General features: G+C 37.8%; 1 protein-coding gene across 1 annotated transcript; it reads right to left on the bottom strand.

Annotated features, from left to right (window-relative positions):
- Window positions 1-6,845: 6,845 nt before the first annotated feature.
- LOC132168701 (uncharacterized) lies at window positions 6,846-26,989 on the bottom strand. The gene is made up of 15 exons (XM_059579721.2): window positions 26,561-26,989; window positions 25,806-25,928; window positions 25,441-25,500; window positions 25,214-25,309; window positions 23,275-23,358; window positions 23,068-23,186; window positions 22,832-22,933; window positions 12,054-12,170; window positions 11,009-11,077; window positions 10,758-10,824; window positions 9,872-9,925; window positions 9,694-9,783; window positions 8,035-8,073; window positions 7,822-7,860; window positions 6,846-7,202 (listed from the first exon to the last, which is right to left on the bottom strand). The coding sequence occupies exons 1-15, from the start codon at window positions 26,573-26,575 to the stop codon at window positions 7,083-7,085; spliced, it is 1,194 nt and encodes a 397-aa protein (XP_059435704.2). The 5' UTR covers window positions 26,576-26,989; the 3' UTR covers window positions 6,846-7,082.
- Window positions 26,990-27,094: the final 105 nt, after the last annotated feature.

The raw sequence follows: 27,094 nt of genomic DNA, 5'->3' as shown, positions 1-27,094 counted from the left end.
CTTCCTCTGCATTTTATCCAACATTTCTCTGGTTATATTTTATTTTTTTTAACTTCAAAAGGAAAAATGGTTTGGATTGAATTAGCAGAAGTCATGCAGATAGGTTAGAACTCACAAATTTTACACTCTATGATTAATAAATAGATCAGAGTGCTAAATAAATATTGATGGAAAAGCCATATAAAGAAGAAGTATGGGGTTTTAATTGTTGGTGGATAAGATGGATGCTATATATTAATGCATGCAGGTGTAGCCAACCCAAAATATTAAGGTGGGTGGAAGTTGGGTAGGGGCAATTAAGCCTGAGCTACTAACCTGCTACAGGTGTAAGGTGGTGGTTTTATTGTTCTTGGAAGAGGATTAATGCATTTCCTTTACACTTACACGATTCTTTGATTATTACTGTATTATTTACTCATCTTTTGTTGATACTTATAGCATGAATTCTTGCTTGATAATGTGAGCAAAAAGCAGTGTAATTTATGGCTGAGTGATTCAAGTAATATTTTTATATGCCTTGAGGAGTGTGTTGACCCAATATATTAAGGTGGGTGGCAGTTGGGTAGGCAATTAAGCCCTAGTCACTCACTTGCTATTGGTTTTAATGTTCTTGAGAGACTCTTCAATGCATGCCTTTCTACTCACGGAATTCCTTCTTTTTTTTTTTTTTTTCTTCCCCCCTTCTTTTTACCCTTTGATTTGCTCATATTTTGTGTTGATTGCTAGACTGGGTGAGCAAAAATTTGCCTAGTTTGTATGTGAGCTATAAAGTAGTATATTTTAGACGATCAAGGGTGGTAGTTCAATAGCACAAGAAAATTTTCAAGTAGTCAGGGCATGTACTAGGACGTAGGTTCGTATCTCTGCAATGGAGGATCCTCATACATATGTTTGATTAGTATTAGTTGCCTTAGATTCCTATTGATACTCTGGTGGGGCTGAATCAGGCTATGACTCAGTCGTATTTGAGGGAACGCCTATAGTTCCTACCGTCTAGGCCCTTCATGTGCGGCTTCTAGCAGATAGATGTTACTATGATCACGTCCATGTAAGATAGTTACAATTGGTCTTCTCGATCTACCCTTTATAAATAGAATGAGTAGTATTTTTTATGGTAAGCTTGGGATTTGACATAGGTGCTGGAAAAAAAAAAAAAAGAAAAAAAGAATAGAATGTGCAGTTATTTTTTCAACGGTTCAGATTTAATTACACTTATTTTCTCTTTTTATAAAATGCTTAAAATTGAATCTGAACCGTTAAAAAATTACGCTGAATCGGCGGGGCTGTGGGGATAGATATGGTGTGGCCAGTGGAGCTTAGATCCACATCTGAAAATTGGTGTCTTGAGAAGAGTGTTGATTAGGGAATCTGATTGACCTTAATTTGTGATGCCAGTGTGCAACAACCCATGTGCTGTTCCAAGGACAAATAACAATCAGATGGCGGGCGACTTTCTGTCATGCCCTTCAATTCTTGTCAACCTCTCTGGCTGGTCTGGTTGAGGTCATACATAATTATTGAGTTTCCAATTGTGCCACACATGAGCATCTCAACCCTTTGCATGCCACATGTGATTTTACATGCTATTTTAATTTCACATTCTTTTTTCCCTGAGGGTAAAATTGTATTTTTATTTTTCTCTCATGGAGTTGCAAGACTTTGGTGCAGGATGTTGTAACAAAGTTGGGACATCTTTAGTGGTCCAGCATTTCCATGAGACTGATAGTTGTAACTCTAAGCTACACTTTACAGTCATTTTATACTGACTCAAGTGACTTGTTTTAAACGAGGATTGCATTTTGTTTGAGATTTAAATTTTTAAGAGAAACTTCATAAAACTCTTCTTAAACTTTTAAAGTAACGCTAATAAGAATTAAATATATAAACTTACTAGTGGTGGGACTAGTAGTGATTTTTAGCCCATCAGCGTGCTTGAACAATAAACACGTCAGTGTTAAAATATTATATTATATTATTTTTTTACTATTCAAATATTATTTTAATAATATTTAATAATATTTTAACACCAGCGTGCTTGAATAGTAAGCACGCCGGTGGACTAAAAATCACTTGTGGTGGGACTCATAAGAAAGAAACGTTTGTCAATTCTTGACCTATTTCAATATATTTAAGATTCCTCCCCCACCCCCACCAAAAGCCTAATCAAGCATTCCAAACAGAGAAGGTGGAAAATGAAGAAAATGGTTCTGGAAACGACAAGCTATGAAAGTGAAAAGCTTGTCCATATCCTAAAGAATGCATTGAAGGATCAAATAAGAACAAAGGGAAAAAGAATAGGAAGGTGTCAGAATTAGATGGACATAGATGGACCATATCTATCCTTATTTGTGTTTGAGGTGTAAATGAATTCTGTTGCAATATCAAGTTTTTGTTGAACATGACTTTTTAGTCATAAAATTATCGACATAGCTTCTCGCATGTTATTTAAAAAATATGTGTTTTTCGCATAAAAAGTGACACATGTTATTTTTATAAAATATGTTTAGAAGAATTTGAAAGAAAACTCTGTTCTAAAATAATCATTGAAGAAAATGAAGAGCAATTGGAGTGCAATTGGCCGGGGAAGATGAAATCTCACCAAGATTCTAGGCGGTGTGATAAATACTGCCGGTTCTGTCAAGACCATGGTTATGAACTTATGATTTTAAGGATTGCTTTGACCTTTGCCGGCAATTACCGACGCCCTGAGACCCCAAAGAGACACTCAAGATGTTGGGATCTAGAAAACCATCATAAATGTGCAACAAGAGAAGAGACCCCTTGCTTGGTATACACATAAGTCTCTCTTGTATCACTCAAAAAATTAGGTGACTTTTAAAATCATAGTTTGATCAAAACTTAATAGTGATCAATTACAAGCCCAATGACAATTTTAAAAGCCACATTATTTTTAGTGTGACACAACATAGACTTCAAGCATTACTCATACACAGCCACAACTTGGCAATTGGGCAGTTTGATTTTCTTGTCTTATTCTCCAATGAACACGGCTGCTTTGGGGATTATTGAGATCTCAAAGTCTTCTTTTCAATTACTGAAGATGACAAAATAGTGTGGGATCTTTAAGAAAAATATAAAAAAACTATATTCTCTGGTGTGTTGAGAGCAAATATAACCCCAGAGTCTATAATGCTCTTATAGCCTCCTCCCCCTTAAAGAGTGGCTCATGGGGTTAGGGTTTTGACCCTAGCCCATGCACCCCATATACTCTTTGGGCTTGAGTTTATCCCAAGCCCAGTCCTTTATTTATATACTTAGACTATGTCTCACACAAGGTTATACCAGAATCTCACAGTGATCCATGTTTTAAAGCAAAACTTGGCTCAGTTAAATAAATAAAATCCTTTGATCATGGTCAAATTACATCAACTTAAAAGAGAGATTTAAATGGAAAAATATTACTAGCTCCAATAGGTATGTAACACTTGTCATCTCATAGTTATTCACAAATCATTATTAATTACAATTAACTCCACTAAATAATTTGTAATTGAACTCTAATTAATTTTTTTTTGAATTAATCAATTAATCTCTTAGATAATTCTTGTTCTGATCATTTGATACATCCACAAAATACTCCACTATTGAATTCAAGTCAATTAGACAGTCACTTTAATTGACTATCTCTTATCCTTGAGTACCCAATTTAATCACATACTTATTGTCTCACTTGTGAAATATCATTTCATTAAATGTATAAATATTTTGGTAACTCTTACTCGATGGTAATTACTCCATCAATAGTAAATTGCCCTACATAACTATGCCTTAAACCAATATGCCTTGATTTGCCATTATAGATATGACTATAAGCTCATGACAGAATAGCTTGACTATCACAATGTAAAGACACTGGAGACATAAGTTTAAGCCATACAGGAATTTCTATTAATAAATTCCTCAACCATTCGGCTTCTTTGCTATAAGAAACCAATGCCACAAACTCAACAGCCATGGTAGAGTCTGTAATAAGGGTTTGTTTCTTAGAACCCCAGGAGATAGCTCCACCACCAAGGGTGAAAATTCACCCACTAGTTGATTTGTGATCATCATTATCTGTGATCCAACAAGCATCTGTATATCCTTCCAACACTGTAGGATATCCACTGTACAAAATACTATAATCCATGGTCTTTTTTAAATATTTAAGAATCTTGTGTACAACAATTCAATGAATATGACTAGGGTTACTAGTATATCTACTCATTTTACCCACTACATACACAATTCATTGAATCTTGTGCATTTCACATGTTTAAACGACACATGTCATTTTTATAGACCGGGTTGAAGGAAGTTCTTCCAACCCAGTTTGGAGGAAAACTTCCGCTATATCTATATATGTTATCAGAAGGTGCCACAAGCGGAAAACAACTAACTACAACTACAATTGACTTGACAAAATTCATCTCCTCTAAAGTGGAGGCCTCTTGCCAGCCTCATGAACAAAAGTTCAGACATCTGTACGGGTCATCATCAACATCTTCCTCATCAGCGTCTAAAAATTGCAACAATTTTACAGGTGTATGTATGGATTAACGGCTCAACAAGTACACTATTATGACCTTTAGCGTGTGTGATGTGAACTCCATTTTCCTTTGAGCAATTTCTCTTTCTATTGTCCAGAAATAGCTTTTAACTATTCATGGTTTTCACAAATGTTTGGTTTGTAAACTATTATAGTTGTTTTGTATGGCTGTCGGGACACGAGCTGTTCCAAAGAAGCCTTGTATGTTGAGAAGTCCGGACATTTATTCAGACATGAGCTCTTGGGTTTGAGAGATAACCGGACACCAATAGTTTAGGAATTAAGTTTTATTGTTTCCTGAAACCTGAATTGTCTGGACATTGATGCAGACACGAAATTTTGGGTTGCCTATGTTGGGAATGGTTTCTAAGCTATTAGGGTTTGTGCCATAAAACTCCAATTGTCCAGCATAATATTTCATAACAACTATTTATTCATTGATATATTTAGAATATTAGATATATGTGATTGTTCACATGTGTCCTATTGATTACAATTTACATACTGTTTATAATATACATGTGAATGTCCTTCAATTACACTATATATGACATTGGTTTGAACAAAGAGTTTATCATACAAATAATTGTTCATAGTTGTTGATGGAACACTACGGTATTCCATTGGTAAGCCCATAACACATCAACTATGATGATCCATCTATCTATCTTTTTTTTTTTCTTTTTTCTTTTTTCTTTTTTTCCTATTCAAGATGATCTATATTAATTATGTGAAGTGTACACTTCGGGATTATGTGTTGGTGAGGATGCAATGCACCAAAAGGACCGAGTCATTATTACTGTCTAAATAATAATGTACATTCGCGACTAATTATTACCTTTCTTCTAAATCTTGATGAGGTTGTGGACTTACATGTCAAATGGAAATCACTTTAATGCATTTACAAGTGAGACCTTTTGCGGTAAAAAATATTGAGTGCATTGGGTAATCACATGTAGCAAGTGGGAACTTCATCTTCAAAAAGGGATCCAAGTTCCTTTAATTAAATTAAAGGAACAAGGAATTCCCCTACATGTAGATTCGATGTAATTGATCTTTTTGAATCTCAAGCCTTGGTGTTTTTGCAAGATTAACCAAAACTTTATTGTACATAGTGAATGTTTGATTTCATAAAGTATAAAGAATAATAAGTGACTGAATCGATTCTTTGAGGATAAGAGATAGTGAAATTAAAGACACAATTATAATTTAAGGAAAAAATCACAAAATCCCCCTAAACTTCCACTTGTTTTAACACTACATTCAAAGTTTAAAAACACTCAATTAAGAGTATCGAACTTTCAATTTCTTTTAATTATCTCATTCCGTTATAATTTTTTATTAAATCTTGTCAAAATCCCAAAATAACCATATTTCTATTAGAAAAAGTAAAATAAAAATTGTAAAGATTAAGACGTTTATTTATTTATTTTTTTGTATAAAAATACATCTTTGCAGTTTTATTTTATTCCTTCTAAAGCAATGGTATTTTGAAAATTTTGACAAGATTTCATAGAAAATCCTAAAAGAAGATGATAGTTGAAAGTTTGATACCCTTAATTGAGAGTTTTTCAAACTTCGAGAGGATAATTTCAAAACGCATGAAAGTTTAGGGGATTTTTCTGAAATTTCCATTTATATACCAGAGACCGACCAGCACTCAACAATGATTGCCAAAATGTCATTTATTTTGTAGTCCCTCTAAAGGTGGACAAATATTCAGGTTGCTGTGGTTTGCATGGACATAAAGAGCCACACTATATGACAGAATTAGCATTCATTCCATAAACTTACAAAATAAGAAGAGAAAAAAGAATAACATATAATAGGTCAATTAGCCATTTAGCCATTGAACTCTAATCAGTCACAAAATTCCAAAATTTCACCTTGTTTTAATGCTGTATCAACAATCAATCAGAAATTTGAACTACAGATTTATATGTTAGACTAGAAATAGCACTAACTAAATTATTTAGGAAAAAAAAAAACTAGAAATAGCACTAATTAAATTATTTAAAAATTATAGCATTTATCTTTCCAAGAAGAAAATGATGATTGAGTCCAGAACAATGACATCTCAGCTACAATCAGAATACTGTCATCTCAGCAATAAGATGGAAATCTTCAAAAAAATCTTAGTCAATCTAAAGTAAATAAAATCGACTCACAAGCTCAAGTGGAGTTGACAAGGCTGCTTCTCATTCTGTTTGAGAGACCACAAGATTTCTTCTTAAAAAAGTTAAATGCTTTACAATTTCTGCTTGTGGGTACAAAAATATAATTTGAAAAAAATGGAAAAATTACAAGATTTCATTATAATATATATGAACAATGGAAGTGTTTATCAAACTAGGTCTCAATGAAGATATGCAGAGTCTTGTACCTATCAGTATTCAACAGCTCAAGATCCCAGCATAACTCCTATCCATCAATACCTTCTTTGGCCTCTTGAGGTCTTGCCTTATCTTTACAACATCTGTGATGTATAATGGTACATATGTTACAAGGACATTTGAAGACCATCAAATGAGAATTAAAGTATGCTTTCCTCCACAGGCTGCGGGTATGGATCAATCCAACATTCGTCCTCCTTTACAGCTTTTTTCCATCGTTTTCTGAAAATATCCAATTCAATGTACGACTGCCTCCTCACCTGTACAAAACACATTCGTACTCCGTTCAAAATAACTAATAGATTGGAATGCAAAATCTCAAGGAGACAGCCAAGGAATTTATGGAAGAGAGGTGTAGGATTTGATTCTAATTTCAGAACATATTGGCATGCTTGTCTCTCAAACTATCCCTCCCTATTGCCCTGGTCAACAGTTGATTCCCCTACAATCAGCAGACTGGTAGACCAACTCAATTTCAGTGCACCTTTTCTCCATGTAAAATCAAGAGTCCTAATTGAAGTGGATATTATGTACTCTAGATTCTTTCACTGGACCTAGTAGTTCTAATTCCTTGTAAGTTTGTCATATATCCTCCATGCTTTAAGTAATCTTCAAATGCATGTTGCTCACTAGTATGGACTGATGGCAGTATGAAGAATAAGAGATCATAAGAACAGAATAGACTTCAACTGACAATTTCGTATGCCCTTGGTGAACAACAGGAATTAATTATCACAGAAAATAGCTTCTTGAATAGATATAGGAGCATTTCAATCCAAACTAGACAAAAGCAATTTCGAAAGGCATTTCTAACCAGCCTAGGGAACTAGACAAAATCAGTTTCAATGCAAAAAGTTTTTATTGAGACTCATGACTTACATCAACCCTATGATCCTTTGCACGAGAGTGAGATGATGCCTGCAATACAAACACATGAATTAATTATCACAGAAAATAGCTTCTTGAATAGATATTGGAGCATTTCAATCCGAACTAGACAAAAGCAATTTCGAAAGGCATTTCTAACGAGCCTAGGGAACTAGACAAAATCAGTTTCAATGGAAAAAGTTTTTGTTCAGACTCATGACTTACATCAACCCTATGATCCTTTGCACGAGAGTGAGATGATGCCTGCAATACAAACACGAGTTTTTATGAAGATAAAAAACATTACAGATTATTAAAAGAAATCACTCTTTCATGCTGGTTTTATTTCATTCAGTTATGGAAGTCTGGGCAAGTGTGATGAATTCTATTGCATTGATAAAAACTTATCGGTATTTAATACCTAAACTGAATGTTAGAAAGAATAATTCTCGAAATCACTCTTGTGTCATTCTTGTGTCAGTCTCAAAATGATATGGCTTTTAAAATTACAATTTGATCCAAATTCAATAATAATCAATCACAAAGCCAATGGTGATTTTAGAAGCCAGATCATTCTTTGAATGACACAAGAGTTACTTCTAGCATTACTTAGTTAGAAATAGCATTTTTTTTTTTTTTTTTTTTTTTTTTTTTTGGGATAAGTGAATGTTAGAAATATCATTATACAGATAAAGAAAATTAACAATATACTTATCTCACAAGAATATTAGATTGGAGTTTGCAATATACAGACAGATAAAATCCTCAATGAAATCCTGGAATTATGAAGCACAAAAGCACCATCCTGGTAATAGCTAAGGAAACAGTCACAGCTCATTTTCTATCTGTTTTCAGTTGTTTAGTTACTGGCATTCAGCTTACACTCTTCCCATAAGAGATATTGGCTTTTACATACCCTGCTTTCTATCACAAAGCCATTGAACGAATGGTAGAAAGAGGCGGAAAGGAAAAAATGGAATCTGAGACAGGATAGATGCGATTAAACTGCACATCATACAGCCATATGGGCTACAAAGGATAATGATACTGGTATGCCTATAATATAATTAACTAATCCTACATGAAAGTGCAATGCTTTGTGCTTTCCAGACCAAAACTTGTTTACAGAAATCATATCCTACATGCAATGAAGTGCCAGGGAGAATGCCAGGTAGATAATAAGAAAGATGTGTATTTTGTGGCCCCACCAATGGCATGTATGGGTCTGGGAGACACATTTTGGCATGCTAAGTTAGTAATTTATCTTGTGATTTCTTCACTTGTATATGAAAAGTCAGTTTTCATGTGGAGTAAGAGAATTTTGTAGAAAAATGGAGCGAAGGAAGCATTTTGCACTTGGAACTGATTGTAATTCTATACTCTTAGATAGGATAGAATGGTGGGGGGGAACACATGTTGCTGACTCTGATTAGTTGAAATAGGATCATGGAGCGATCCCCAATTTAGCTGAGATTAAGGTTAAGCAGAGTTGAGTATTCATTTATAATTTTTTTTTTCACCCACATGGTTACTAGTTTTCACTTTCAAGGAAAACAAGTTCTAACCAAGCTCGGTGCATTGTTAAGCTATTTGGAAAGAAGCAAAACTTCTTTCAAAACAACATTAGACCTTAGCACAAGATCTGAAACTGCTGATGACTCTTGCAACAAAATCTAATCTAGTCAACCCTCGTATGAGAAAGTAAACCACTAAACAATCGACAAAATTGTAACAGATCCTACAAAATTCAAAACATGAGATGGACTGTTTATATAGTCAAAATTCTAACAAACACCTTCAGCTTTTACAGCTCAAGGTCACAATGTCATATGATGATATCATTTTCAGTGTTAGTCTCGTCATAAAGATGTCACAAAATCAGACCTTATTTCTATCTATGCCTCCAAGTGTAGGAAGACCATAATGGACTATGTACTCAGCATCGACAACACCAACATTTTTGGTTCGATCGCCCTGCTCAGGGAAAAAATGGCTTTAGGCAACAACTTTCAGTCAAGTAGATCTTCAAGAGAGAGAGAGAGAGATAAAATAAGGAGCTTGCCTGTGCACAATAACCAAGCTGCATATCTAGGCCCCAAGCATGGATCAAGTCATTCTGTCAAATAATTATGGAACCAAGGAATCTAACTGAGTTAACCAGAATGAGACCATAAGTTACAATCTAAGTCACCAAGTCAAAAGGGGTTGGGGAACCTCCATAATGTGATAAAAATTGATAGACTACAGCATTATATAAAGACTCTAGTATCATTAAAAATATAACAAGAAAACCCTAACCAGCCCCTTTCCCACCTGCCATTGCTTTGGACTTTTAATGCATAACACGCATTACTCAGTTTGATCCAATAGTATTAATACATTTTTACATCGTCTACAATTTTGTACCAAAATTACCAGAATAAGCACTACAGCACTCAACCTCACCCTGCCCTCTCAAAAGGGAAAAGAAACACAAAAAGTAAACAAATTGATGAGATATGGTCAGGTGTGAATATAGAAATGAAAAACTCAATGCAGTGTCCACATACGGGCCCAACAGGAGTTCTGTATTAAACATATTAATTTTGTTGGTGGGGCATGGCTAAACCATCTTTGGTTCCAACCTCAGATCAGGAGATTAAACTGAAAATTTTGTCCTGGGTGTATTTTGCTTATTTTAGTGATTTAAATTTTTTGGTGCTGAAGTTAGCAGGCTCAGGCCTATGTGCTTAAAAGTTTTGCCAATATTATTCCTGTAAAGGTTTAGTTTGGTTCTTTTAATTATTGACAAGTTTATCCTTATCTAAGTAGGAGTTTCTAGTTTAAAACGTTTCTATACTGTGTCAATTTAAGCACATCTTATAGAAACAACTGAACATATTGATTAATGAGAACCCTCTGCAGATCCTTTGACTTATTTCATCACTAGTAAAGTAAATATGTCACACCTGGATCATATGCCATACACACCGCCAGGCAGCTTTTGAGAAAACAGGTGCCATCATTTCTATCCAGCTGCAACACCAATTTTCATCTTATTTTTGTCAACTACAATAACTTCAACTTTTGCAATAAAGATGATGTAAGAAGAGGAATTCTCTAATATAGCTTCTACACCTTCTTCAGCAATGAATAGTTTTAAACTATTCTAATAAATATTAACAAAAGCAAATACTTCTAGTACATGCAACACTTTTACCCAGTGCATGGAGGAGCTGTACTGCTGCCATCACAACCTTTCCCACTGCCACCAGGCTTGTAAATTCTTCTGCAGACACATGGACCAAAAGCATAGACAACATGCAGACCAGATTAAGCAACTACTTTGAAGCATACTGAACCAAATGATGCATTGTTAAGAAAAATTAGCACTGTTTGGGCATATAGCAGAACCAATGATAGCTGCTTCAGTAAAACAACAAAAATTCAAGATGCTGTAGAAATTAATTAAAATATCCCAACAGCTATGAAGACATTCCTCGACTTTTTTCTATGCTATTCTTGAAGTCCAAAGAATATGTTCTTATATCAGTAGTACAACCATTTAGTTAGGTCAGGTCTGAAAGTTAAAAGATTTTTCTAGTTAAGAATGCTCGCAAAAGCCCAATAGGAACAACCGAAGCAGCTGTGGCAGACTGCTAATCGTAGCCAGATTGTGAATAACCATCCTCTTGCTGAATCTGATTGTAATATTAGAAGCATTGTCTCACATAAATACAGAACAGGTTTTAGTATTAGTAGCATGGCGCACAGTAAGCAACTTTGTTTTTGATAGATAATTAAAGAGCTTTATAAAAAGGCATAAGGCACCCCTAAGTACACTGGAAGTATACACAAGGACACCAAGAAAAAGAAAAAAAAAAAAAACAAGGTGCACAGTAAATAACTAAAGCCTGCTATGTTAAGAGAATACTCCCTCCATGCCATATTGAGTCTCTTTTGCAAAATACACTGATTTTAAGGAGAAACATTTAATGCCTAGAAACTCTAGCATTTTGTATGTTTTTTTTTTTTAAAAAAAAATAATAATAATAATAATAATAATGCTTTACTCTTTTCATTAAGGGACAAATTTTAAGGTGAGGAAAAAAAAAGAGAAGTAGAAATTTAAACCTTTAATTTTTTGAAATGAGAGACATCATGGGACAAACAAAATTGGCAATCAGAACACTCACTATGGGTGGAGAAGGTAAAAATTAAAACAAAATAAATTTAATGAAATGACAATTAGCCTAGTAGAGTACCTGTGCACTTTTGTTCTCCTCCCCTGAGCGGTAATTTGATGATGCACCTCAGATTTGTTAGGATCAAGTGCAGGCTGTGATATCTCAAGCCCCTCACTTTTAATTATAGATACATATCTAGAAGTTTCAAGAGTATAAAGAATATCAGGTATAAGCATTTCTCAAAGAAATATCACAAGCATGTAATATTGGATTTCATAGCAAGCATGCAACTAAGATTTAAGTTGACCAATGTTGTTAAAATCTAAAGGTGCACTTCAGTGCAAACGCCTAATGGAGCTTAGTCGCAAAGCGCAAGTGCGTGCCTGATTGAAGTAAGGCACACATTTTTTTTAATACAATACTTAATTATACCCAAGAAAAGGGTTCTTAATATACATCAAAGAAGTTTTTAAATGGATTTATTTAGCTTATTAGCTAAAATAGTTCGAGCATAGTCCAATTGCATGAATATTGTAGGTCCAAAATGCTAATTTCTAATTAGGTGGCTTATTCCCAAAAGTTGCCGGTTGGTCTTGTTTCGTCTTCGGCATTGGAGGTGTGGGGTAAGGGAGGCGACTAAAGGGATGGGGACGATGGGGATTTTCCCTCCCCTCTAGATTGCTTTACCCCTATCACTCCCTTGGATTGGGCTCTATTTTGTGTTACGTTTGTTCGGTGGTGGGTGTCTCATCTGAGGGGTTTGAGGATCAAACCGTGGCTCTCCTAACAGCCATTGATGAGGATCATCGTCGGGAGGCAAATGGTGCCTACTCTAAGTACAAAGACAGAAGGAAGCTTTTGAACTTAGAATGGTCCATAAATTATAATAATACAGGCGCATCCTCTAGGTGTGGGAAAGGCAAAGTTAATGTTTTTTAGCGGCTAGCGTTCTGTGGGTTTCGCTTTTTAGGGTTTTAGGGCTTTTGGGTGGGTTCTATCTAGTGTTGGGTATTTATTTTGTTCGTTATTGTTAGGTGCTCCTATTGTATACTATCTATGTACGTAGGGGCACCTTATGTATTTTTATAAAATTTTCTATTACTTATCAAGACAAAATTTGGGTTAAATACCTTTTTAGTACCTAGGTTTTAACGCCTTTATTTTTTCCCACCTAGGTTTCATTTTGTAAGTTATGATGCCTAGGTTATAACTAAATACGGAGATGGTACCTCCATCCATATTCCGTAAATAAAACTAACGAATTTCCATCTCAACCTACCTCCCTTAGAATAAAGCCTCTTCCAACCCACCAAATGACGATCAATTTTTCAATAATGTTATTCCAAATAGTATTAGCCTTTGAAGAGGCTCCTATTGGAACATCAAAGTACTTGATCTGCAAAGATGTCACTCTACAGACATCGTCCTACTTGGTACTTCCATAACAACCACAAACAATAACGGAGACAACGGATCCCCTGCCTTAATCCACGTGAACTGCTAAAGAAACCAGAAGGAGAACCATTAATAAGAATGAAAAACCACACAGTATAAATGAAATGTGCTATCTAAACTCACCATCTCTCCCCCAAACCATATCTCTTCGACAAATATAACAAAAACTCCCAACTAACATGAGATCATATGCCTTCTCCTAATCCAATTTACACAACACTCCAAGTTCCCCATATCTAATCCGACTATCCACTGTGCTAGCTTGCTTAAAGATAAGGGACATAAAGTAGCATTAATGCTCTTCTCAAACTTCCCTTAGCTATGAAACTCCTTGAAAACTTCCATGATGTCCTCCTTCAATACTTTCCAACACTTCTGGAAAAAAGCCATAGAGAATCCGTCAGGCCTGGGCCTTCTCACTGTTCAAGTCTCTCACCACCTTCAGCACTTCACTCTCCTCAAAACGGTTTTCCAACCAATTTCTCTCCTCCACATCAACAGAAAGGAATGAAAGGTTATCCAACGTTGGTCACTAGCTATATTGTTTGGAATACAAACGTTTGTAGAATTGTACAATATCCTCCCTTTTTTTTTTTGAATAAGTAATGTTACATATCAAAAGTGTAAAGGGGCGCAACCCTAGTAGACAAGAAGTATACAAGAGAATACTGGAAAAGAAAAAAAAATTAAAAAAGCCCTAAACCCGCAGAACAGGTTCTAGTTCTGCCTATACCTCGACTAGAGTCATTGCCTTTACCCCGACTAGAGCCATTGCCTTTAGCATCAAAATTAATGTAACATTCCAAATTTTTATGCTCCCTCTTCCCCTTAAGTTTTTTTTTTTGATAAGTAAAAGTATTATATAACAAGAGCGCAGAGGGGCGCAACCCATACACACGGGAAGTATAAAAAGAGAGCGCCTAGGAAGGAGAGAAATGAAAGAGGAAGTCAGAAAAACTAATTACTAAAGGAGCTAGCCAAGCGGCCATCCAAGAGTAAAGAAGAAAAAATGAGTCAAGCACGACCTCCCGACCACCAGCAATAAAATAAATCCCTCACTTTGCCAGGCATAACCCAATGCAACCCAAACCGACTAAAGATAGCGTGCCAAAGAGTTCTTGCGGTTTAGCAATGGAGAAGAAGATGATCTACCGACTCTCCTGACTTTTTGCACATACAACACCACTCCACCACCACAAAGTTCCTCTTACGTAGATTATCAATAGTCAAAATTTTGCCTAGGGCCGCGGTCCACCCAAAAAAAGCCACTCGCAAAGGCACCTTTGTGCACCAAATACTCCTCCAAGGAAACACCTCATGGTCAAAGTTAGACAATGCCTTGAAGAGCGACTTAACCTCAAACTTGCCTTTCCTAGACGAGGCCCAGCAAATACGATCCACCGTACCTACAGAGATCTTGCACGAGTACAACCGATCAAAAAAAGGAGCAACCAAATCCATCTCCCAATCCTGAACGGGTCGCACAAAAATGACATTCCACTCTACAATCCCATTCCTCCAAGTAAAATTATCCTTCACCCAAGCTTCTTTGTGCCTAGCGATGCTGAACAAAGAAGGGAAGTCTTGCTTCAAAGGATTTTCCCCACACCAAATATCATGCCAGAAACGAACTTTCGAACCCTCCCCCACCTCAAACCGACAACCTTTGGCAAAAGAACTCCAACCTTGCCGAATATACTTCCAAACACCCACACCATGAGAACCCGAAGCTTCCTTCGTGCACCACCCGCCTTCCTGGTCTTCGTACTTGGCTTTGATAACCTTGCACCACAGAGCCTCACTCTCATTCGCATATCTCCAAAGCCATTTCCCCAAGAGAGCTTGATTAAACTGATGCAACTTTCGAATACCAAGACCACCGTATTGCAAAGGACAACACACTTGATCCCACTTTACAAGATGCAACTTAGCCTCATCTCCCATTCCTCCCCACAAGAAATCTCTTTGGACTTTCTCAAGCCTTTTAGCAACACCCATGGGGATCGGAAACAAGGACAAAAAGTAAGTTGGTAGATTAGACATAGTACTCTTGATGAGAGTTAAACGGCCTCCCTTGGAGAGGTACATCCTCTTCCAACCTGCCATTTGACGCTCCATCTTCTCAATCACATCATTCCACATAACCGTGTCCTTAAACGGCGCCCCAAGAGGGAGACCCAGATACTTCATGGGCAACTCAGCAACATTACACCCAAGGATATTAGCTAATACCCCAATGTTCTCCACCTCTCCAATAGCCACAATTTTGGACTTTCCAAGATTAACTCTCAAACCCGAAACAACTTCAAAACATAAAAGAATGAGTCGCACATACCGTATTTGCTCGAGAGAAGCTTCACAAAAAATCAAGGTATCGTCAGCAAATAAGGAGTGAGAGACCTCCAACTCCGAAATAACCCTATCTCCCACCGAGAAACCTGTCAAAAGCCCTTGGTCAACCGTAGCATTCACCATCTTACTCAAAGCCTCCATAACAAGAACAAAAAGTAATGGAGAAAGAGGATCCCCTTGCCGAATTCCCCTCGAACTGCTAAAGAACCCTTCCGGAGAGCCATTCACTAGAATGGAAAATCTTACCGAAGTAATACACCACTCTATCCAAGCCTTCCACCTCTCCCCAAAACCACACCTATGCAGCAAGTACAAAATAAAGTCCCAATTGACATGGTCGTACGCCTTTTCCAGGTCCAATTTACAAATAACACCTGGCACCCCTTGCTTCATGCGACTATCCACACATTCGTTTGCAATAAGAACCGAATCTAGGATTTGTCGACCCCCTATGAAGGCATTTTGAGAATAGGAAATAACCTTACCCAAAACACTTCTCAACCTAAAGGCTAGAACCTTAGAAACAATTTTGTACACCCCTCCCACCAAACTTATGGGCCGAAAATCCTTCATTTCCACCGCATCCGCCTTTTTTGATATCAAGGAAATGAAAGTAGCATTCAAACTCTTCACCAACTGCCGTCTGCGATGGAACTCATCAAAAACCGCCATAACATCTTGTTTAAGAACACCCCAACAAGCTTGAAAAAAACCATGGAGAAACCATCTGGACCCGGAGCCTTGTCACCATCCATACCTTTTGTCACTAGGGAATCGGACAATATTAAAATCCCCACCAATACACCAAGGAACCTCTCACACATTCATCAAACCAGCCAACTCTTCCCAAAGGACCCTCCTTTCCACATCCCCATTCGGACCATAAACCCCTCCAAACGCCCAAACCCAATTGTCCTCCACATTTTGAAAAGAGCATGCCAAAGTGAACTGCCCCTCACACTCCTCCTTACTCTCCACCACCCTCCTATCCCACATCATTAACATCCCCCCCGACAAACCATTAGACCCTTTATACTTCCACCCCACATGTTGACCACCCCAAAGAGTGTGAACCACCTCCCTGGAAATAGTCTCCATCTTGGTCTCAATCAAACAAACAATATCCGCTTTCCACTCCTTCAAAAGGCCCCTAATACGCAACCTTTTTTTGAGGGCGTTCAACCCTCTCACGTTCCATGTTACGATGTTAAGCTTCATGATCCACCAATTCGACCCTTCCCACGCCCCTACCTTGCGTAGAGAACGTCTGGCCCCTGTCAACAAGAAAGGCACTCCCTGAAAAGTCCCCCAAATCAAAGTCATTCTGCTTCCTGGAATCTTCAATAGAATTGAACAAAGCTGCCAACTCCTCCTTCTTTCCCTCATCTGAAACACCAATTTTTGGGCAAAATTTGAGGCAGCTTTCAACTACCCAATTAGGAGAACATTTATCTGATCCTAATTCCTCCAACCCAATTGTTGCTAAGATGCTATCCTCCTCCCTATTTGACCCATTCCCAATTCCACTTTCTGTCTGTCCACTATGAATCGACTGAATCAAATTAGTAACCTCCCCCCGACATGCCCCTGTCATCCCAGAATTCCGACGAGAAGAAAAATCCACCGGAGACTGATCTGAAGCAGAGCCCATAACCTCACCTGCATCGCCTGACTCCACAGAACACTCCGGCGAACCCCCACTGGCGTCTCCAGTCTCCATATGGCACTCCGGCACAGTCTGTGTATTCTCCGGCGAGAAGGATGTCTCCGGCGACTGATCTGAAGCAAAGCCCATAACCTCACCTGCCTCGCCTAACTCCACAGAGCACTCCGACGGACCCCCACCGGCTTCACCACTCTCCATCCGGCGCTCCTGCACGTTCTGTGTGTTCTCCGGCCAGAATAGTGTCTCCGGCACCTTCTGAGTAGTTCCCGGCCACGACCCCAATATTCCTTTCGCTTGCCCAAACGCCGAGGAAGAGGCTTCTAGCGATCCCATTGCGGTTTTCCACCTCTGCGACCCACGTTTCCTCCTCCTATAAGTCACCGTCGCTTTCTCTTTTCCAGTGGGTAATGCCTCTCTCGCCGGACTTGTAGAATCCTCTCCATCAGTGCCGATAACCGCTTTGGAACCTTCTTCAGCCCCCCTGACCTCTGATGGGACCTTTGCGACCACCAGCGAAGGAGTTGCCGGCCTATCTGAGCCAGAACGCAAGCCGAACGTGAATTTTTCCTTCTTCGTTGATGTGCAAGCCTCATTTCCTCCTTCTGGGTTATTAACACCCATACCCGAGCCCACCGTTCCTATATGTTTAAAAACCGGAGTTTTCTTCACCCTCCACCATTTTTTGGGCTTTATAAATTTCGGCCCAGACCCCTTAATCCCTTTCGAAGCAGGCTGCCTCTGACCCACTGGTTGAAGAGCTGGCCCAATCCCAAGCCCACTGCCCTCCTCAGTCTTGAGCGCCATGTTGATCTGCATCATACCCACGTCACATTCTTGTTGCAGACGCTTCAACAGGTCCCTGGCTTTGAGGAGCTCGAGACTTAGCTTGGAGTAGGTCTGCCCAACAGCATGGTGCCCCTTCCCCCTCTGTCCCGTCGTGTGATCAGGAGCCATCATCGATACCTGCGCCATCGCCGGCGTTTGTGGGTTACTCGCCGAAGCTCTACACGAACACCCCATACGCCCATCATCCATCGAGCCTTGTCGTCCAACCTCTGCAGATGCTTGAGCGTACCTCGACTGAATCACTCCAGGATCGCCGTGAGCCCTCTCCGAGATAATGGTCTTTGTTGAAGCCAAATCTTTCCTGCCCAACTCGTGGGTATTCTTTCCCATAAGACCAGAAGCATTTTTCGACCACCTCTGCACCTTCTCGTACTGTTCCTGGCTGGAATTACAGCCCTCCTTAATTTGCTTCGTCGATAACCTCACTGCCTCCGCATAGCTCCTGCGTCCCTTAACCTCCATTACACTCTTTTCTCCCCTGGTTGCGCCATGCCCACTGATCACTTGAGGTTCACGTAGAGAGAAGTTTGCCACTCGCACCTCCTCACTGAAACGATCCCACCCTATCCCACGCCTACCTTCTGGAATAATGATCGAGCCACACCTTTTTCTTCCATCAAACTCCTCCAACGTCAGAAAGCAACCATGCCTATTAGCACACTTCTGAGCAATAATTCTAGGATACCCAGCTCTAGACTGATCCCAAAAGACTTCTGCATTGTCCACTGCTACCAAATCCTTCACATTTCTCACTAACCAAGCTAACTCATCTTTCTTCAAGAAAATGGATTTGTGAAGTCTTTTGCTCCTCTAAAAAATCCTCACCCCTGAAGTCCCTACCTTAATCAGCACCTCGAACTCCTTGGATTCCACCGACCACCTCCTCGTTTCTGCCATGTTACAGCCTAAAGCTGACCCCAGACCACTCTCACGCGCCACCCACGTGCCGACACAGAACTATACCATTACCATATACCAGTCATTGAAAAAAACACAAATATTAATGACTTAAGTTTAGAAGCAGAAATCCCATCTTCAAGAAACCAACCCTCTTCAATGACAGAAAAAAGTTCCATAAGTCTTTTCTTGTCACCCCCAAAAGTCAACCCCAAAATGGGAGCAGCTCCCATCGCGCTAAGCACAAACTCAGAATAGCCCTCAATCCCCACCTCTCCATTCTCTGTCTCAACCAAAACACCCCCCCCCCCCCTCCCTCTCGGATTCACCCTCCTCGAGGACGATATCAGCCACCAGAATGGGGGGCCAACGGAAAACACCCAAAAACTGAAGAGGATGGAGGCTGTAGGAAGAGGACAATCCCGGCATAAACTAGGAGTTCACCAGCCTAGGTGAAGGTAGAAACGTAGTTCTGGAACCAGATGAAGAATGCAGCCCAAATATCCCTCCGCCTCACACGATCCAAAAGACCCTAACGACCCTCCAATCCTTAACTTGCCTTCAACTTGCGATGATATCCTCCCTTATTTCTATAGAATCAGAAAACATAGATCCGTTAACAACTAAAGACTCCATAGAGTTATTTCTTCTATGCAAATTTGTCACAAAGTGAAAGAATTTAGTGTTTTTATCCCCCCTCTCAACAAAAGGGCCCTTGACTTCTACCTCCAACTCACTTCTTCAAGAGGGATAATCCTCTCCAACTCTCTAGAAATATCTTCTTCCCTCACCCTTTGATCCTCAGTTAAAGGTCTTCCTTATACAATCATAACCAACTCACGGATACCATCCAAAAGATCTTTCTTTCACTTCCCTTCATTACCAAAAACCTCCTAATTCCATTTCTTCAAATCGGATTTCAAGGATTTCAATTTTTGCGTCAACACATAACTAGAACCCTTATAACTATAGAACATACACCATGTTTTTACCTTAGCCACAAATTTCAAACTTAAATACCCCTACCCGCCACACCACAATCCAACATCAAAGGAAAATTATCCAACAGGATTCTAGAAAGAAGTCTCTTATACATTCGGATAATGTTCTTCCCAGTCCAGAGATAGAAGGAACCTATCAGCTCTAGATCATGACTGAGAATCACAATTATTAGGCCAAGTAAAATTCCCCATACAAGTGGGATGTCCCTAACGCGCTGATCAAAAATGAATTCCGCAAAATCCAACATAGCTCGTGACTATCTAGTATCACCTAATCTTTCACATGGATATCAAACAACATTAAAATCATCCCCAATACGCCACGACACCTCCTAGCAATTCATAAGGCCAACCAACTCATCCCAAAGACATTTTCTTTCAACATCATCATTAGAGCCATACACACCTGCAAACACCACACGCACCCAAATTCAAAATTCTCAATAACACTTCTAAAAGAACACGCTACCCAAAATATCTCCACAGGCACCTCAATCTTCTCCACCACCTGCCTATCCCACATTAACAAAATCCCTCCTAACACCCCTCTCGACCTCAAATATGACTTGTCAACTGTTGACAACCCCATAAGCAGCGAAGCACCTCCCTAGAAATATACTCCATTTTTGTCTCTTGTAAACAAATGATATACGCGTTCCAATCTTCGGGAAAACCTCTAATCCTGAACCTTTTTTTCGGTCTCATTCAGCCCTCTCACATTCCATGATACAATCTTAGGTTTCATAAGGAACAGTTAGCACCCTTTCCCTTCCCTTTCACTGTACTAGAGTTTCTTCCCCTTCTTGAACTCACACAATACTTCAGGCCAATCCCAAACACATAGAAAAATGGAAAAAGAAAAAACTGCCAAATATCTCTTGGGAAAAATTTTCACAACAAAATATTTTGCTATGAGACAAACAGAATCTTATTCCCCCGGAATATGGAGAATAAGTGCATATCATAAACAAACATATTACTTTTTTTCTCAGTACTGATGTAGGACAAACTTTGGCGGGAAAACAAATACTGCTCACATGTACCGTTCACATATTACTATGAAGGGAATTTGTCTAAATCTCTTTGCTCGATCAGGATCCATTTGGGTGGATTGGGTAAGAGAAAATCTCTTGAAAAGAAAGAGTTTTTGGAGTGTTGGTATTCCTCAAAATAGTTCTTGGAGCTGGAGGAAAATTCTTAAGCTGAGGGATATGCTAACAGTTTTTTGAAGTTTGAGGTTGGGGATGGGGAAAACATTCATCTCTGGGTGGATAATTGGCACCCTGCTGGAATTTTACTTGAGAAGTTTGGGTATAGAGTTGTCTATGATGCGCAAAGTAGGGTGGAGGCTAAGCTTTCTTCTGTGCTGCACAATGGGGATTGGTTTTGGAAGGTCTGCCAGATCTGAAGCTTTGGTTGAGATTCAAGCTAAGCTCTTGGAGGTTAAGAGGGTTAATTGTGATAAACCTATATGGGCTGGTTCTAAGAGGGTGTTTATGTGAGCTCAGAAACTTGGGAGATTCCTAGGGAGAAAAATGAGGTGATTGATTGGTGGCAGTTAGTTTGGTTTCCTCATGCCATCCCCAAGCAAGCTTTTATTCTATGGCTTGTTATGAGGAATAGGCTGATTACTGGAGAACATTTGGTCAAGTGGGGTTACAAGGGTGATGTTTAATGTTTTTCTTGTAGAAATGGGCTTGAGAGCTGTGACCACTTATTTTTTGAATGTAGTTTCAGTTATCGTATTTGTAAGTTTTGCATGAATCATTGCAAATAAGAGAATCCCCCTGTTTTCTGGAAGGATATTTTGCAACTAGGATGCAGTAAATAGAGAAATAAATCTTTAATAGGTTTGCTGTGCCGCCTTGTTTTGAGCTCAACCGTCTACAATATTTGGCTTACCAGAAATGATATTAAGCATGCTGGTCAACCCAGAACAGAGGAGCAGATATTGAAGATAATTTTGTGGGAAGTTCATTCTAGAATTGTAGGGAAGGATAAATTTCCAAAGACTAAGGAGAATCTGGTTTTTTGTCATTTGTGGAATTTTCCTGCAGATTTGCTGGTGTAATCTTGTGTTTGTTCTTCTGTAGGTTGTAGTTGTTGGTTGGTTTCTTGCCTTCTATAAGGCGTGTAAGCTGGGTGTTGATTTGGTTTTTTAATGAAATTCGCTTATTCATCCAAAAAAAAAAAAAAAAAAAACTGCCTAAATCAAGGATCATGATAAATTGTTCATAAGGTGTTAAGAGTGTTGTCTTTTATAAAAGGAAGATGATGATATCATTATAAAATAGCTTTACCTATTATTATTCCGTTACTCTCTTCTTTTTTTATGTAGAAAATTGTTTAGCCTTTGGCTTACAAGTTCTCTTAAGAATTTATGGTTAAGAACCCATGAAGGGGTTTTTCTTTATTTCCCCCTAAGATACTTAGGCTTCATTAAGAAATCAGAATAAATCTATCTCCCAACGTATTTCAACTGTGTTAGTTGATATCAGGCCAAAAGATAGTCCAGTACTTTGCATTATAATTGATCACAAAGACTATATGATATGCAAAATGGTGACAGTAGCTACTTTGAAACTTTCCATTCAAATTTTTTAATTTTTCCTTTGCATAATAGGTTGTAGTCAACATACTGCTCAGGATGGAAGTCTTCAACTCCAAGGTCCTCATCCCAGAGGAAAACGTAACTATACTCAGACACTATATCAGGATGTAAGAAACGCTTGGCAAACCACCTAGCAATCACGACAACCAAAATCCAGTAGGACAAATTAGAATAATGCAACTTCATTTAGAAATGACAATTAGATTAGAATATTGCAACTTCATTTAAAAGTGACGATTAGAGTGGAAGGCTAAAACTGGTTACCATTTAGTTTGATTGACTGCAGAAATGTGTATGACACGATTATTCCATTCAAAATCCTTCCATTCACTAACCATTCCATCATAGTGGAAAAGCATCACAACAAAATTGCTTGACAGAAACTGCAGTATGGAGTTAAAACAAGCAATTAACCACAAGATAAAATAGGAAAAATCGTAATTAGGAACATGCACAGATTCAACTACGTACCTTTTTGACCATTTTATTCACAAGATCTTTTTGCTTTATCCCGACGGCCATAGCAAATAAATTATTTGTAGAATTCACATTAGTCTGTTGAAAATCAGTGTTATAAGTAGACTGTTAAACAGCATACAAGCCAATACTCACATAGAAATCAAACCATATTAAAAATAATTATGACATCCATGTACCACATTCTGAAGTGTGATACTAACCAATGAAATTGCAGAACCCTTCCCTTAAACAGGATATAATAATAATTAAGCAACCAGCTCTATGCCTTCAGTCTTGTCATTCACAGTTATTGTACTCGGTACCCAATTGATTACATAGAGGCAAAAGTTCAAGAAATATGTTTTGTTATTGAAGACTAACTGACATTCTTTAATAATTATAAACAAAAAGAAAACGAAAAGGATGAAGAAAGGGGGAAAAGAATAAAAAAAGTAATTAATTATCTGTTATTGTCTAAACCTGTAAGGTAATAACCAGATAAGCTTAACAAAGTTAAACTGAAGTTCAGACCATTTTTCAAACAGCAATTACATTAGTGTACACTTCAAACAGTAACTGGAGCTTAGACTTGAATAGTTCCAGTTCCAATTGTAAAATGCTTAGGCAACTTCTAGCATTTTGTGGTGCATATATGAATATTACTGAAAATATGTAAAAAAATATATATATATATCTTTCACATTTCAATCTTTGTGATTACTACATTTCTCTCAAAATAATTCCACAAAAAATTAAAACTCGTAGTTGCCAATAGTAAGTGTAGAGAGAGGAACAGATGACCCATAGCAGTTTCGTTGATTACAGTTATCGACTATCCTAGTTGAAAAACTTGCTGAGGCTTCACTCAGTGGTTTCTAAACTCAAACAAGAACACTTTCCTCTTGTTATTGTATTAGCAATATGTGGCGATAATGCTCCCAATATCTTCTTGCATATTCCCGTAATTTTTATTGTTAGATTTACACTAACAGCTCTCTCTCAAACGTGGCCTGGAAGAAGACAGCAGCTGCCTTATTACATCATTCTCCACTTTTTTCTCCACACCACGTCTTCAAACAAATATAATGAGGCATGATGGACATTATACCAATGTCAAAAGCACCAATATCAACTGATATATGTCTTTTGGTGAAAATGTATGTAAATGTAAAGAAGATATAAAACAAATTTAAAGTACTCAAAATTATTGAAGAATTAGCAAAGAACATTGGCCAATGTACACATGATGCACAAAAATGCAAGCCTTAATCTGGATGGGCAGGAAACCTACATAAAAGTTCGAGCAATATCAGAATGATTGTTCCTAAGAAATAAAAACCTCGAGAGTAGTAGCAACAGGTGAAAAAAGGACCATATTTAAAAGCCAATGCCAGGACGGGTGCATGATGCAAAAATTGAAGCAAGCTCTAAGAAGAGGATACAAAAACAGACTAAGATGAGGATACAAACACAAACTAGGATGCTAATTCAGAAATAAAAATATAAAGGACTGAATGGGATTGAACTATGGTCACATCATGTCGAACTGCTTCTCAAGACCCTGCTCCTGTGGTACTAGAACTAGATAATGGCCTTTGTTATATATGTCCTAAACCAGACCTCTTATCAACTCAGCTTGATCCTCAAGGCACTATAAATGAGCAGATATATTAATGTTGATGAAAGAATTTCTTCACCAAGCAAAATAGGAATTAAATAAAAACAAAAAATAAAAATTCATACAAGTTTAACAATTGCAAGTAAAAAAAAAAATTCATAAGAGTTTCCTCATATAAAAGGTAAACTGAATAATCCTTAAAATTTGAATAACTCAAGCATCATTAATCAAAATTTGAAAGGTAAGGTCATCACAAATGGAACTCTCCCTCCCACGTGAAAGAAAAAATAAAAAATAAAAAACAAAAACAAAACTCATCTTATGAACCTTTACCTTTGGAGAACCCCATAATGGTCGCATTTCCAAGTTAGAAGTCTGGGAAACAATACCTTTAGGTAATGCCTCGCTTCCAAGAGGCCTGCATTTATTCTAAAACAGATAAACAAATATGAGCAACAAATTCCAGCAATTTCATGTGACACGAAAGATATAGTACAATAAGTGTAGAATTTCCATGCACAAAAGTTAGGGTACTAAGCTCTAAGGGAAGAAAAACAAACCCCGCAATTGCTGAATTTTGAATTCTGTAAACTACCACCTAATCCCCATATTGACAATTTCTGCAAGACAAGAAGCATTTAACATCCCAACTTGAGACATCCACACGGCACAAAGGCAAATAACATAAAAATTAATTGAAATTTTAAACCCAGATATTTTAACTATTTGAAATACCAGTAATCCACACAAAAATACTCTTGCAAATTTTTAATTAAAAATATATAAAACAGGAAAAAAAAAAAAAAGCTAAAGCTGTAAAATACCAATTGAAAAAAAAAAATGTTGAATAATTGTAGAGACTAGAAAGTTATATAAAACCTTCAAAAGCATAAATTAGATATTCGAGTCACATATACATATCTACCTCTTTGTAATCCGGTGCTACGAATGCACTCCCTATGAAGAACACTAGACAAAGCAAAGAAGTTGTGGGTAAAAGGCCACAAAGACATGACCTCCGATAGTTTGGATCTGCTAATACAGATACCTGTAAAGAAAAGGGAGTATACAAAGGATAAACCTCAAGAAATATAAGTAGTTATACAATCAACACCTTCTAATGAGATAGAGCAAAATTTTACTGGAATGAGGTGTCACCAGCTGTTTTAAGTAACCAAAAGAACAATATATGGCAAAGTTTAAAGGAAAAATCACCACGTTTATCAAGAAGCAAAACATATACAAAGCAATTTGTTTAAGTGCATAATGATCATTGATGGTACAAATGCTCACATTCCACATACAGAAAACCCAAAAGTGTAGAGAGCCCTAAATGAACAGTGAAGGGGAGAATTCAACACATTACACAAAGATGTACTTATTTGCCAATTGCTATCTTCATCTCCTAATCGAAAAAATCCTTGCCTTTTCTCATGAACAATGGCAACAGTTGTAATCAACAAATAGCGAAAACGAATTCTGAATTTTGTAAACATTTTCAGAGACCCTCATCCTACCAAACATCACAAGTATCACAAAATAGCCAAGCTGAGTTGAGTTTTGCTTCTCTCCCTCTGTTTTCTTTTCTGGGTTCAAACGAAAACAGGGAAAATAAAAAAAGAAAAAGAAAAACTGGGTATTGAAGAGGGTGAAGAAAGATGAAGAGGGTCGGATTCTTACACAGTCAGACTTCATATTCCATGAAACTCCAAAGCATCCACAGAGAGAGAGAGAGAGAGAGAGAGAGAGAGAAATGAAACGACGAAGCGGCGACGTTCTGTTACTTCTGTATTTCCCTCTAACCACGAAAACAGAGCACGATGATCAGAACAAAACTGGTTTCACGGATATCAACCGACGAATCTCTGTGAAGACTTGGGGAGGAGAGAGAGAGAGACAGAGAGAGGCATTAATATTGATAGTAATTTGATAGAGATATCAATGGGTGATTGATTTGATTTGTAGGGTCGTTGAAGTGGGATAAATTAATAACAAGCAAATCCGGACAACCGGCGAACGTGAAACTTCGGACCGGTGAAAATGAAAAACAAAAGAAATGGTGGAAAATTGCGCTCCCAAGATTCCAATCTATCCTTTTAAAAAACCTTTTTTTTTATACTTCCGATTAATCAATGTTACAACAAAAGCTTGAAAAGAACCGCTAACAGAGATTTTGTCACGCCCGACAAGAACACACGTTTACGCCATTACGTA

The sequence above is a fragment of the Corylus avellana genome, chromosome 1, assembly GCF_965113065.1.
Source record: "Corylus avellana chromosome 1, dhCorAvel1.hap1.2, whole genome shotgun sequence".
In the NCBI taxonomy this organism is placed as follows: Eukaryota; Viridiplantae; Streptophyta; class Magnoliopsida; order Fagales; family Betulaceae; genus Corylus; species Corylus avellana.
This window is presented reverse-complemented; position numbering and strand designations above follow the sequence as displayed.